General features: G+C 33.6%; 2 protein-coding genes across 2 annotated transcripts; one reads left to right on the top strand and one right to left on the bottom strand.

Annotated features, from left to right (window-relative positions):
• Positions 1 to 580: 580 nt before the first annotated feature.
• LOC117122884 (coiled-coil-helix-coiled-coil-helix domain-containing protein 1-like) lies at positions 581 to 2,870 on the bottom strand. The gene is made up of 3 exons (XM_033268651.1): positions 2,695 to 2,870; positions 1,520 to 1,638; positions 581 to 1,228 (listed from the first exon to the last, which is right to left on the bottom strand). Exons 1-3 carry the CDS (start codon positions 2,816 to 2,818, stop codon positions 1,055 to 1,057), a joined length of 417 nt encoding a protein of 138 aa, XP_033124542.1. The 5' UTR covers positions 2,819 to 2,870; the 3' UTR covers positions 581 to 1,054.
• A 1-nt stretch (position 2,871) lies between these two features.
• Positions 2,872 to 12,188, top strand: LOC117122882 (N6-adenosine-methyltransferase non-catalytic subunit-like). Its single transcript, XM_033268649.1, has 12 exons — positions 2,872 to 2,975; positions 3,115 to 3,290; positions 4,737 to 4,819; positions 5,311 to 5,407; positions 6,230 to 6,289; positions 6,728 to 6,815; positions 7,169 to 7,259; positions 7,441 to 7,582; positions 8,482 to 8,574; positions 9,105 to 9,221; positions 9,922 to 10,132; positions 10,957 to 12,188. Exons 2-12 carry the CDS (start codon positions 3,222 to 3,224, stop codon positions 11,289 to 11,291), a joined length of 1,386 nt encoding a protein of 461 aa, XP_033124540.1. The 5' UTR covers positions 2,872 to 2,975; positions 3,115 to 3,221; the 3' UTR covers positions 11,292 to 12,188.
• Positions 12,189 to 12,488: the final 300 nt, after the last annotated feature.

Genomic DNA, 12,488 nt, shown 5'->3' with positions numbered 1-12,488 from the left:
ATCAATCGGATGTGCCAAACCTAAATTGTAATGGTAACAATGACCTTACTACAACCAGTACCAACGCACCAGTGATATTATGAAGAGCATAAGACAAAAACAGCCTCCCTTGAAAAATAATATTTATTTCCATTTGTTCCCGTTATTGATGACGTACCATAACATTCGTTCCAGACAAGCATTGATTCCTCATTTCCTTTTTGAGCCCCTTTGGCATTTAGTTGCAATTAATGTGTGCGCTATTCAGCAATAACATCCTAATACTGTACTGTATATTGATGTCATCCCTTAAGCCTATGTTCGGCAACTTATATTTAAATTGATAATTTCTACCATTATAAAAAAAAAAAAAAGCATCGATATTCTACCAACAAGTTTAGGGGAGGTGGAGCTGTTTTTTGCTTGATAAAACGATGTTAATTTTTTCCCATAATTTGAACTAATGCTTATGAAAGGAAATACGTTGACCAATTGAGGGCGATATTCAATATCTTGGGCTAGAGTTCATATCTTGGGCAGAGAGTTCAGTTCCAGTGTTGTAATGTGGTCCCTTCTTTAAAGCAAACAAAAACAGTTTTATAACGAAACATTATATTTATTTAATTTATTGAAATCTCTCTATGATCAGTAGTGATGCTTAAACTTACTTAGTATAAATTATACTATCATAGGAATTCAAAAACAGTATCTAAATCGAAAACATCGGCACTATTGTGTTTCCTTCCGCAAAAAGTGACGGTCTTCCTGATATACAGCATTTGATGTTTGTGGGGGGGGGGGGTATTGCTTTGTATGCAGCAGAGCTATCTCTTTCACTGCATTATGTAAAGTCTTTTATACCCTTTAGACCATTTAAATTCAATTTCTATTTTCTTTTGTTACAATGTATTTCCATAGGACAAACACTGTGAAACCTCGGATAGGGCATGGTTGTTAACTACCCAAAGCCTCAGTATCCGGATTGCCAATACAGAACATGTATTCTTCCTGGCATTGCGTTCACACTGAGTTGCACCTCAATCTTCTGTTCATTCACACATATGTAAGTTTCTTCTCATTGCTTCTTGGGAAAACTTGTAAAAAGTCTTTGATTCTGTGTTTTTTTATATTTCCTACTATTACTCTGCTGCGGAAACTTTTTCATCAGTGTGTTCACTTGTTGGCATGTTGCTCGTCCTTCTTCAATTTTGCCCTCTTTTGCAGCTGCCTGAAATTCCTTCTTCTCTTTCTGACATAATAAAAATAATGTTAATTATAAGTTGGAGATCTGGTATTATATTTACATTACTATAACTTACATGATGGCAATGGTACCAGTTGGTGGCCTGTCAATCAAATATGCACACTTATGGTTGCTGAGAAAGCAGCTGGATGAAAATAAATGCAGAATACAGTAAATAACTTTATCCAGTACTTTAATAATAAGTTTGAACATGAAATTGGGCTGAGTTTTGGGAATAGGGTTGGCTGCCTTCAAATTATTGCTAACTATAGATTAAAATTAATCAGAATCTCTTACCTCTGCTTCAACGAAACATTTTTGAAAAGCTGTAATTTCTTCGAGGCAACTGCTATCGTTATAACTGTTCTGCTTCCAACAAGACATAAGTACCGACATTTCAGTTACACAAGGTGCGGCTGCAGTAAATTAAAAAACATATCCAATGATTAAAAATAAATTTCATGTAAGTATATTCATTTAATGTCCTAAATAGAGAATATTACATAGGATTAGGTGTTTCTATACAGAGTACACCAAGGCAAAAAGAGGCCACCTTCTGTAGGCAATTAGTAAGTATTCAATTAATAACAGACTGTAAAATAAGGCTTGGGCGGGGGAATATATTATTAGTACTAGAATTCTCTCCGCACACTTCTGCAAATAAAAGCCGATTTCTGAGGATTTTTTTTCCAGAAAATCCAGCCTTGGCCTATCTCTCAATGTACAACCAGTGTATTATTAAACAGTAGTTCTGCGCACTTATTTTCCTAGTGATTTTCCGCGCAAATCTGCATTGGTTTTTGAGATATCCTCTGTGCAAATAATGAAAGACTTTACAGGGGTCCTAAGTCTCCAGGAAGTCACAGGCGTCTCTCGGAAATTGGGACCGCCTCATGCACTCCAGCAAGCAAGCTAGAGCCCCCAGAATGTAAACCATCTCCTACAAATTCATAATATTTGCATGTTTTGACTACTACTACTGTTATCAATTATCTCATGGAAGTCAGTGGCGATGCGATGGGTATCAGTGCACCATACCATGCAAAGTATGAAAGCACATTTAACCTCTTCTAGCTTGGGACCTCGCTGTCTGAATTTACATTGTAGCCTGGCCCTGCCCCTCTACTAGATAGGCTGTGTATTTTGACAGCCATTTGTTCGGCATTGGTTGCCATTCATTAATTTTCATTTTTCATACTCGAAAAGGCCTGCCCTACTTACTATCTCATTTTAGAGCCAGGACCACGGTACATATCTCTAAAAATAGGCCTAGGCATAAGCCTCCGCCACCAACCAAGCCAGACAGGGTCTACGCCTAGAGAGGCCTCTACTTGACCTGGGGTCCTGCTATTCAGCACAACTCACCGTTCCTACCTAGGGGCCTAGGCCTAGGCCCTAGCTAGCCTAAGCCTACTTTACTGTAAGCAGAGGGGCAGGCCTAGCATAGAAAAAAGAAGTTTAGTGATTCTTACCGCCTCGTTTATTCTTTCTAAGAGCAACATTATTTCGTAAAGCAAATGGTCTTTGAAGAGGAATATGTGTTCCCAGTGGTTTGTATACATTTCTTAACAAAATTTCGTTTACTCTTTTCGACATGTTTGCATTTTTTTTATGTGACGGCAGTTGAAAGGTCAACGAGCAAAGGTCAATTTAATTGCTACCGTAGATGGCGCCGTGTAAAATGCAGTTCCCCTGGACAAAACAAGCATGATGTACTGCTCCGCACATAATTAATAATAATCCTAATATTTTGGTAGGTATTATTGGGTATTTATGAGTGAATAAATAACTGCTTGGTATACAATATTAAACAATAATATGTATGTGTTAAGCTAAAAAGTTCATTTAAATTTTGAATTACATGGGTTTTTTTACCTTTATCTATCCGCTAGGCCAACAGAACAGAAGATTTCGCACTCATTGACATTGAGAGGGGGAGCCTGTCAACTGATTGAGGGGACGGTGAAGGTGAATTAAGCCTCTAGGCCTAGAACAGAATATGTCTTCAGATCGACTTAAAGCGCTCAAAGAACGATCAAAGCAACGGAGACAATTATTGGAGAAACAGGTACTTTTTGTTTTTTAATGTAACTTCTTTAGGGAAGACATTCATGTTTCCTGTTTTTTTTTTGCTTTTTTGTAGGTTTATTTAGGCATTCACCAATCCATGTGAATTAACTGCTAGCTTTTTAGTCAAAACGGCAATAAGTCAAAATGGCAATGATCAAAGCAACAATAAACCAAAATGGCAATAAGTCGAAACGACAATAAACCATAACAGCAATAAACCATAACAGCAATAAACCAAAATTTATTTCCAATGTGGTCCTACATAAAACCAATTATAAACATGAAGATATGCAACGATTAAATAAGGTAAAAATTTAAATAATTTAAAATCTTATAATCTCCTTTCAGCTCCATGATACTGTGCTATTGTATTAGTTTTTAATCATGTGACTGTTAATCCCTTTCATGTCACCTACACTTGGTTTACTATCTTATATTTATTTTTGTTCACTTGATCTTGAGAATGCGTCCATGATGGACACGAAACGTCGATCCTTTTTGTCAATAAATTTTGTGTTAAAAATTTAAATATATAAAAAACATTAAAATACAGACAAAATGAGGCTAAAACCATTTATGTCATAAAAACAATAATAATAATAATAATAATTAATACTATGCCTAATAACAATATAACAATATACAAATTCAATAATAAAAGGACAGGGGAAACACAATATTAAGCAGTAAACATTCAAGTAAATAAAACTTTAAAATACAGACAAAATGAGGTTAAAACAATTTATGTCATAGAAATAAAAAATGTGAAATAATAATAATAATAATAACAGTATCCAACATACAGTCTCAATAGTAAAAAGATTGGGGAAAACAATATAAAAGCAGTAAACATTCAAATAAATAAAACTTTAGAATACAGAAAAATTAGGTATCTAAACAATTCCCAATGGATGTGATAAATTTTAAACATGCGATTAAACAAAGTGGGAAAAAGAGCCCAATATTCGATATTTGCCTACGATCGGGCCAATTTCAAGATGATTCGCAAAATATATAAACTGTGTCCAGCAGTGGCACTTGCTCTTGGCATTGATTTTGCTCCTTTGCCGTTTTGGTGCCTATTACCGTTTTGGTTCTTGTCTTTGACGTTTTGGTACTTACAGCCTGTATCTTTGCCGTTTTGGTTTATTGCTGTTTACTTTTGGTTATTGCGGTTTTGGTCATTGCTGTTTTGGTTTACTGCAGTTTTGACCTACAGTACCTGGCAGTGTCACTACAAGGTTTAACCTTAAAATTGCAGCTGGTATATCACTCTCAATTATTTAATCTCCGACAGTATATCAATCAATCAGAGAAGAAATATAAATAAAGACAAAATATCAATTAAATTGAATTAGTCAAGCCATGCTATTTCTTAATAATTATGTGTGGGTGTAACGTTTTTCAATTTTTTTGGTAAATACTTAATTATGTTTATGTACAGTTTGGTGTTGAGAATATTGGGAGTGTCTTGAATACTGACTCAACTGCGGTCAAGTCAGCCGTGCCTGATGTATTACCATCAAGGTATGTTCACTATTATATTAGTTGTTTAAATTTATTTCTATCACATTTCTTCATTCGACAAGCCTTGTACCCTTTAACTTTTCCTTTTTTTCTTTTTCCAATTCTTAATTATCATATTTATTACATCTATACCTAATTAAATAATTATCAATATGAATTTCTCCAATTCTTCTAGTGTATGTTCTACGCTCTAAACATTTATTTGAAATTTTATTAATTTTAAATATTTGATAATTAATATATATGTAAAAGTCACTTATATTCCATCAGAAGCCAGTAGAAGAAAGGCTTCAAAATAAAGTAGAACCATATATAAGGGACACCTGTTAGACCAGAAAAGTGTCCCCTGAATTGGGATGTTCCAAAGGAAGAGTTTGACAGCCAAAAATATATAAATCTGTGTCAGCAAATTTGTCAGTGCAAAATGTCTACTAAACTTTTCATTAACTTTTGTTATTCTATTACCAATATTATATTATGATAATGCAAAGCTCTCAAGATGCAAGTTTGCCTCAAGCATCTAAGCGGAAGGCAGGGCGAGAAGAGGACAGTGAGGATTTGAAACGTTTAAAAACATCAGATAACCAAGTGAGTATGTTGTGGACATCATTGGCATGGATTACAATGCAACTCATGATGAAGTGCATTATATTTATTTAATCAAATCTTCATTTGAAAGTATAGTGGACTGGAGTTGAATAGCGTGGTTGCTAGGATTCATGCCTTCCAATCCCAGGGTTCAGTTCAGTGTTGCAGGATTTTTTCTCACAATCAAACAACACCACTCCCTTGTGTTAGGTCTTGTGAAAGGGATTGTCACCTATAGTGCAAGTACAATAGGACAGTGATATATTACTACAATATTAACAATCCTTGATGCATGTGTTTTGTACTAAATAAATAGATAAAATAAACTACAATGGATTACTTACCATGTTACTCCTGTCTAAATAGCCATAAAATACATATCTCCATATAATTAGTTGTCAATTTTTTTTTTCTAAACTTCTCTGTTTTTTGTTTTTTTCAAACATGTGTAGAGATAATACTAACAGATATATTCATATGGCACCCGCAGCACCCAAAATTGCGGAAAATAAATGGTTCATCTTCACTGTACATATAGACAAGCAAGAAAAAGTGCATAGTTACATTAAAATTACTGTGTATTTGGACTATGGAATACCTTGTCAAACTGTGTTTTTAAATTTTATTTTGAAAGTGAAAGGGACTTATATTTTCTGATAAGCTCAGTATGGTAATCTTCTATTCAAATTAAAATTAAGCCAATAGGTTTTAAACTGAAATTTGTATAATTCCCCAAAATGATTTGTATAACATTAACTACTGTAGGTATGTACAATTTGTGTTAAATTTTGCATTGTCTTTTTATTTTATATTATTTCACAGAACTTGGAAGAAGAAGAGGAAGAAGTCGGAGTATATAAAGATTCTACAACATTCCTTAAGGTCAGAAAAATTATTTATTTGTGTGCCACACTATCTCATGACTGTGAAGGACATGCTATTTTATCTCTCATATGCCTTCCTATAAATTTCAATTTCTTAAGTTTTACCCCTTAACTTGATTGGGTAATTATTAGATATTAGATATTATTTTTCAAGTCATGTATCTTTGAAAAGTGCATGTATATAAGACATCATTTTGATTATTAATCCTATCTATATCGTTATGCACCATCCTCAACTTGAGGGTTAGGTGCAGTTTTTTTCCATTTTTTGCTGCTGTTTCACTACCTGTATGTCAATGGTGTATTTTGTAATATGATTTTTATATTAGCAACAACTTATTGTAATTTGGACATTTAATGAGAATGAAGAAATATAAAATCTATTATCTGTTTCTTTTTATTAAATTGTTGAAACTTTGTTTTAACCATGTTCTAGGGCACACAAAGTGCAAACCCTCATAATGACTATTGCCAGCACCATGTTGACACAGGTCAAAGGCCACAGAACTTCATAAGGGATGTTGGTAAGTTATTTTTATTTTCAGTTACATCCTTTTAAATTTATGTTAATAACGGCTCTATAATACATGGTTTCTATTATTATAAACAGTGCTTAAAGTGACTTAAGTCAATCACCTTTGTTTCTTTAGGTCTAGGCCCTTCTTGGCCTAGCCTGGTCTAGCCTTAAAAAATTGCCTTCGGTCCTGTCAGCCTTCACAAAATTTGTTCAGGAAATAACGGCTCGTTTAGTTTCTGTTTTCCAATAGTGCCTTTCAGGTCTTACATAATATAACAAGTAAATTATTACTTTAATTTTTGGATATAGTCATTTATTAATTTGACCTTAACTAATATATAACCTTTCATTTATTTACAGGTCTAGCAGATAGATTTGATGAATATCCAAAATTGAAAGAGTTAATTAGATTAAAAGATGAACTTATTTCCACGACAAACACGCCCCCAACGTAAGTTTTTAAATACTGCGGCCACATTTTGTTGCATCTATTGTTTTATTTAATATATTTTTAAGTCATTTTTCGTAGCAAAATATGATATGAATTTGTGCATTCTGTATTCAATAAGATTGAAGAAGAAACCAGTTTTATTTTATGTTTTACCTCACAGCAGACTTTTCTTTTTTTACAGATACTTGCAAGCAGACCTAGAAACCTTTGACCTTCACGAGCTTGGCTGTGAGTTTGATGTCATTCTGATTGATCCACCCCTTGAAGAATACCGCCACCAACCTGGAATATCCAACACGGAGACCTTCTGGAGTTGGGAGGATGTAAGTAGATCAAATAAAATAAATAATATAATATTAATATAAATAGATTTTTCACCTTAGAAAATATGTTGTGATATGTTTTGTACATTTTTGAATATATAAATTATAACTAAATAGTGTATTCCAATAGTCAACACAAATATTTATAATTTAACTATTTAGATAGATGGTGGATAAAGCAATATAAATTAACAGTTTAAAAAAACAGTATTTTATTATCTGTTTAATCAATACATTCAATGTTGTTTTTTTAAATAGAAAAATACATACTGTAGAACCCCTATTTACGTACAGGATGGGCCCAGAGGCGTTCGTAAAAATCATTCGTACGTAAAATCGGGGTTGTGTGAAATCCCTATGTATTTACACTACCGATATGCTAGGCTAGGCCTGGACTGAAATTTTGTTGGATTGGAGCTAAAACTCCAACTTGCGCTCGAAAGAAATTCAAAATAAAGATCATAATAATGTACAGTACTATGCATACTGTACTTGTTAATGTGTATACAAACTTTATTCTCTCTTTCTCAGGCAATAATATGACTTACCTTCCAGCTTACGAACAAACACAGCCCCGCGGGCACCGCCAACAGGGCGAGTAAACGCAACAACATTTTTCACTCGATCCATGTGCTTGTGGCGTCAAGTAAATACCTGTACAGATACCTGTACAGATAACTAGTTGAAATATTTTTTGTCATAGTACACTTCTTCAGGTGAATGGATCACCTGAAGAAGTGTACAATAAGCTTGTGACAATAAATATTTCAACTAGTTTATAAAGTGCTACCGTTTTATTATTGTTTGATGGCTGTCTAAGAAAAAGGTTTATCACAATTCCACATGCACTTAAAACAAGGCATTGTATAAAAGATTTTGTTATATTTTTATTTTTATAGATTTTGAAGCTAGATATACAAGATATAGCAGCACATCGATCATTCATCTTCCTATGGGTTGGCTCATCAGATGGCCTTGACATGGGCAGAAGGGTGAGGATGCATCAATTACTTTCATTTCACACAAAATATGAAATAACGAGCCAGGAAGCTACACACGGCATTACAGTCAGTCTACGATGGGTTGCTCATTATTAGAGAAAGTTAGCTTGCTGCTTACAGTATTCTTAAGCCCTTATCCAGCCTATCAAATTATATTTTGATAAAAACATGTGACATGCCTAAATATGGTCATGATGACATCACATCATGACCATATATAGGCACATCATGACCATATATAGGCGCATCATGACTATATATGGGCATACAACAGCGTGGACTGAGCTTGTAGTATCAACATAGAGTAAAAAATATTTTTTGGAAAGTTTGCATGTGAAGTGACAATAATAATAAATGCTTGTGGTACACCACATAGATAGTTCTGAAAATAACTGTTGCTTTTGTTTAGAGTGTCTCGTTGCTTTCAATGAGTTACCAGTATACTTTGAGGAAAATCTGAATGCTTGTGAAAAGTAATGCATTAAACGCTATCATTCTAATGAAGTATTTATTGTTTGCAGTGTCTGAGGGAGTGGGGATTCAGACGGTGCGAAGATATTTGCTGGATTAAAACAAACATTCGCAATCCAGGACATTCCAAAAACTTAGGGCCAACAGCTTTATTCCAAAGGACAAAGGTATACATGCCTACTTCATATGTGATACTCTTTTTTGTCTGTATATTTTCGAAATAATAATAATAATAATAATATTAACATACAAGGTTAATATAGTGCATATTGCAATAAACTAAACTTTACCTTATTTCTCCTGGTCATTGGATCAAACAACAGGACATATACCATCTGATTGATTTAAGTAAGCTATACAATGTGTTTTACATTAATTGTTGATGGTTTTTGTCTATGGTAGATTGTATAGTTTTAAGGGTGAATCATTGAATTGGTAAAAAAATTAAGTTTGTTATAAAGTGGGGTTTACATTATTGTCAGTAGAAACTGAATACTAAATAATTGCTTAGAAGTGTAAAGATTTATTGTACACCATATTAATGGGCAAAACAACAGTGTCTAGGATGGAAAGAATTAACATTTTTCTGACACTTATTAAATGGATGAATGAATGAATTAAATGAAGTATTAAATTAATGAATGAAGGAAGGAATAAATGAATGGATGGATAGATAGAACATTAGTATGAGGATCATATTGTTATTATTGCTGTTCTGATAGCATGGTTATTTGCAAAAATTCCTTAATATTTTAATTAACTTAACATTTTTTAAAAGGGACAACAGTACAGAGGGCATAGAATAGGTCTTGGAGCCTGTGAAAAACACTGAGGTCATACTGTTACTAAACTTCTGTTCATTTTCAGGAGCATTGTTTAATGGGCATAAAAGGAACTGTAAGACGATCCACAGATGGAGATTTCATTCATGCCAACGTTGATCTAGACGTCATCATCGACGAGGAACCGGAGCAAGGAAGTCTTGAAAAGCCGGAAGAGATCTTCCACATCATGGAACACTTCTGTCTCGGCAGGCGGCGCCTACACCTCTTTGGAACTGACCATACGATAAGACCAGGTAAGTTTAACTGCAACTTATGATTAAACTTTTATATTTAAACAAAATGTTAGTGGATTATTGTAAACTCAACTTGATATTCTATCTGTAGTAAATTCTGAGATGTACTACCTGCCAATTAATTGGGAAAAAATATCAAAAATTCAATAAAAATTTATAAATTGCTCATTTACAGTCAAGTATTATTATTTACATGTTACCAGAAACAAATTGAGCTCAATTATTTTTTGATGACTTACAGACGTTTTACTACATAAAAGCTTAAATTGATTACCAGCCAATTTAAAGTCTATATCCTCTGTATTCAATCCCTGGTATGCAGTCCAACTCCCACCTGCCAAAGATTTTGATCAGGTCCACGCAACATTGCTCAATCATTTTTCTGGCCGATTTTCCGTTTTTACAGAAACACGACCACATGCTCTGGCATTGTTAAAAAGAATCTGACTTTTTCTGAGTGTAGCTCACTGTATCCAGTGACGTAGAGTATTGGGAAGGGGTGACTGTTGAGGGATAAAGAATTAAGTGGGGTGCTGATATGATACGATATCTAACCGTTCGCAATAACATGCCGGGGGCATGTTATTCAACACTGCTTCGAAAATGTTTTTTTTACAGTCTGTAGTGCCATTTATGCGAATCTAGAAGTGTCTATTTTAAAAATTTGCAATAATTCATTTTTTGTACCACATGACTCATTTTTTCATGACAGCACACATATTTGGTAACTAATTTTGACTATTCAACCTGAATGGTCACTTATTTGCCAATTTTATATTCCCTTCCCCAGACCATTTTCTCTAACTCATATCTTGTAATTGTAGGATGGTTAACTGTTGGCCCTAAGCTGTCCAATACCAACTTTAAACCGGAAACCTACAGAAACTACTTCACCGAGAGCACCTTGTCAGGCTGCACTGACGAGATTGAGAGGCTACGACCAAAATCCCCACCCCCTAAGAACAAAGGCCAGAGAGGTGGGGGACAACGTGGTGGTGGGTCAAGAGGTGGTGCCAGAGGAGGTGGTGTACGAGGGGGTATCAGAGGTGGTGGACCTGGTGGCAGAGGGAACATGAGAGGTCGTGGCGGAATAAGGGGAGGTTTTAGGGGTGGCAGGGGAGGGGGAGGACATAGAGGAGGATTCCCGCCTCGGAGTTAGTGTAGGTTAATTCATTACCAGTGATATGTTTTACTTAAAATATTGCTACTTGAAAATAATTATGGTAAATATTTTATAACAAATATTGCAATCTCCAAAAACTATGGAAAAAACATAAGCACGTAATTTTAATTGTGGAATATAGGGTGAATTTAAATAAATAGTGTCTGCTTTGGGCTAATAAAATTGAATAATTCATTTGCTTACTATGTATATTTAAGCAAGTAATTCACTCTCAATTGACAATATTAGAGCAGAAAACATTATTCAATTAATGCAAAAATTATGCAAAAACTGAATTGAATCTCTGTCTTATTGAAAACTTATCAAACATCTGATGCTTTAAATGAGCAGCTCAGTGATTGAATTAAACATGTTAAGGTGTTGCATATATTTCTAATAATAATGTTATAAATCTTATATAGCGCATAATTCTAGAGCCTCTATGCGCTTTACATTAACAGAAAAGAGAGAATAAAAAGTAATGGAGTCAGAAAATAAAAAAAAACTAAATCAAAAAATGACCTAAAATTAACCAGTTAACCGACAATTTAAGGTGTTAGACCCGTCTGTACATTATTCACAGCATGCCATAATGGTGCGGTTATCTAAATGTCTTTGACATAATCAAACAGACAGTATATCTCAAAGCCTAATGATTAATTGCTTGATATGCTAGAAAAGTTAAAAACAATGTATTGATTACCATTGGAGTCTTTATTTAAATGTGAAAATTTATAGTGATTTTGAAATTCTGGCAAAATCATGAACATGTGTTTTTTATTTTATATACAATTTTTTTACTTCTGTAATGTAAGCAGATTGTAGCAAGCTTTTTCTAATGTAGTGTTGCACTACAAAACTCAAGTGACAAGGAATTAAAATTTCTTTTTTATAGATGTGTCTCAGAAATTATTACCTGTAGTTGTTTTTTGAGAAGTAAGTTAAATAATTTAAAATTATTATTTTTTTTTTTAAATTGTTCAGGTATAAAACACATTGCAAAAAGCAGAACCAGTCTGAAATTATTAGTTTACAATAAAAAACAAGAATTTACAGAAAACATTTAAGTATACAAGAACAACACTCAAACAATACAGAAATTTACCAAACAAAATTTTACAAAGATAAAACAAAACATTTAGTATTTACTCATAGAATTAGATATTAAAATTAGTGTTATCAAAAAATATTGTA

This window comes from Anneissia japonica, unplaced genomic scaffold (assembly GCF_011630105.1).
Source record: "Anneissia japonica isolate Jap-2015-1 unplaced genomic scaffold, ASM1163010v1 scaffold287711_len853857_cov187, whole genome shotgun sequence".
In the NCBI taxonomy this organism is placed as follows: Eukaryota; Metazoa; Echinodermata; class Crinoidea; order Comatulida; family Comatulidae; genus Anneissia; species Anneissia japonica.
The sequence above is the reverse complement of the archived record's forward strand: the minus strand, read 5'-3'. Positions and strand labels throughout refer to the sequence as shown.

Bases quoted from the DNA above. Each gene is read 5' to 3' on its own strand.
- LOC117122882 (XM_033268649.1), top strand. From the start codon at position 3,222: ATGTCTTCAGATCGACTTAAAGCGCTCAAAGAACGATCAAAGCAACGG. The intron at 4,820-5,310 runs GTATGTTCACTA...GATAATGCAAAG, and splicing joins CCTGATGTATTACCATCAAG to CTCTCAAGATGCAAGTTTGC. The intron at 6,816-7,168 runs GTAAGTTATTTT...ATTTATTTACAG, and splicing joins GAACTTCATAAGGGATGTTG to GTCTAGCAGATAGATTTGAT.
- LOC117122884 (XM_033268651.1), bottom strand. From the start codon at position 2,818: ATGTCGAAAAGAGTAAACGAAATTTTGTTAAGAAATGTATACAAACCA. The intron at 1,639-2,694 runs GTAAGAATCACT...AATTTACTGCAG, and splicing joins TAGAAAGAATAAACGAGGCG to CCGCACCTTGTGTAACTGAA. The intron at 1,229-1,519 runs GTAAGAGATTCT...TTATTATGTCAG, and splicing joins AATGTTTCGTTGAAGCAGAG to AAAGAGAAGAAGGAATTTCA.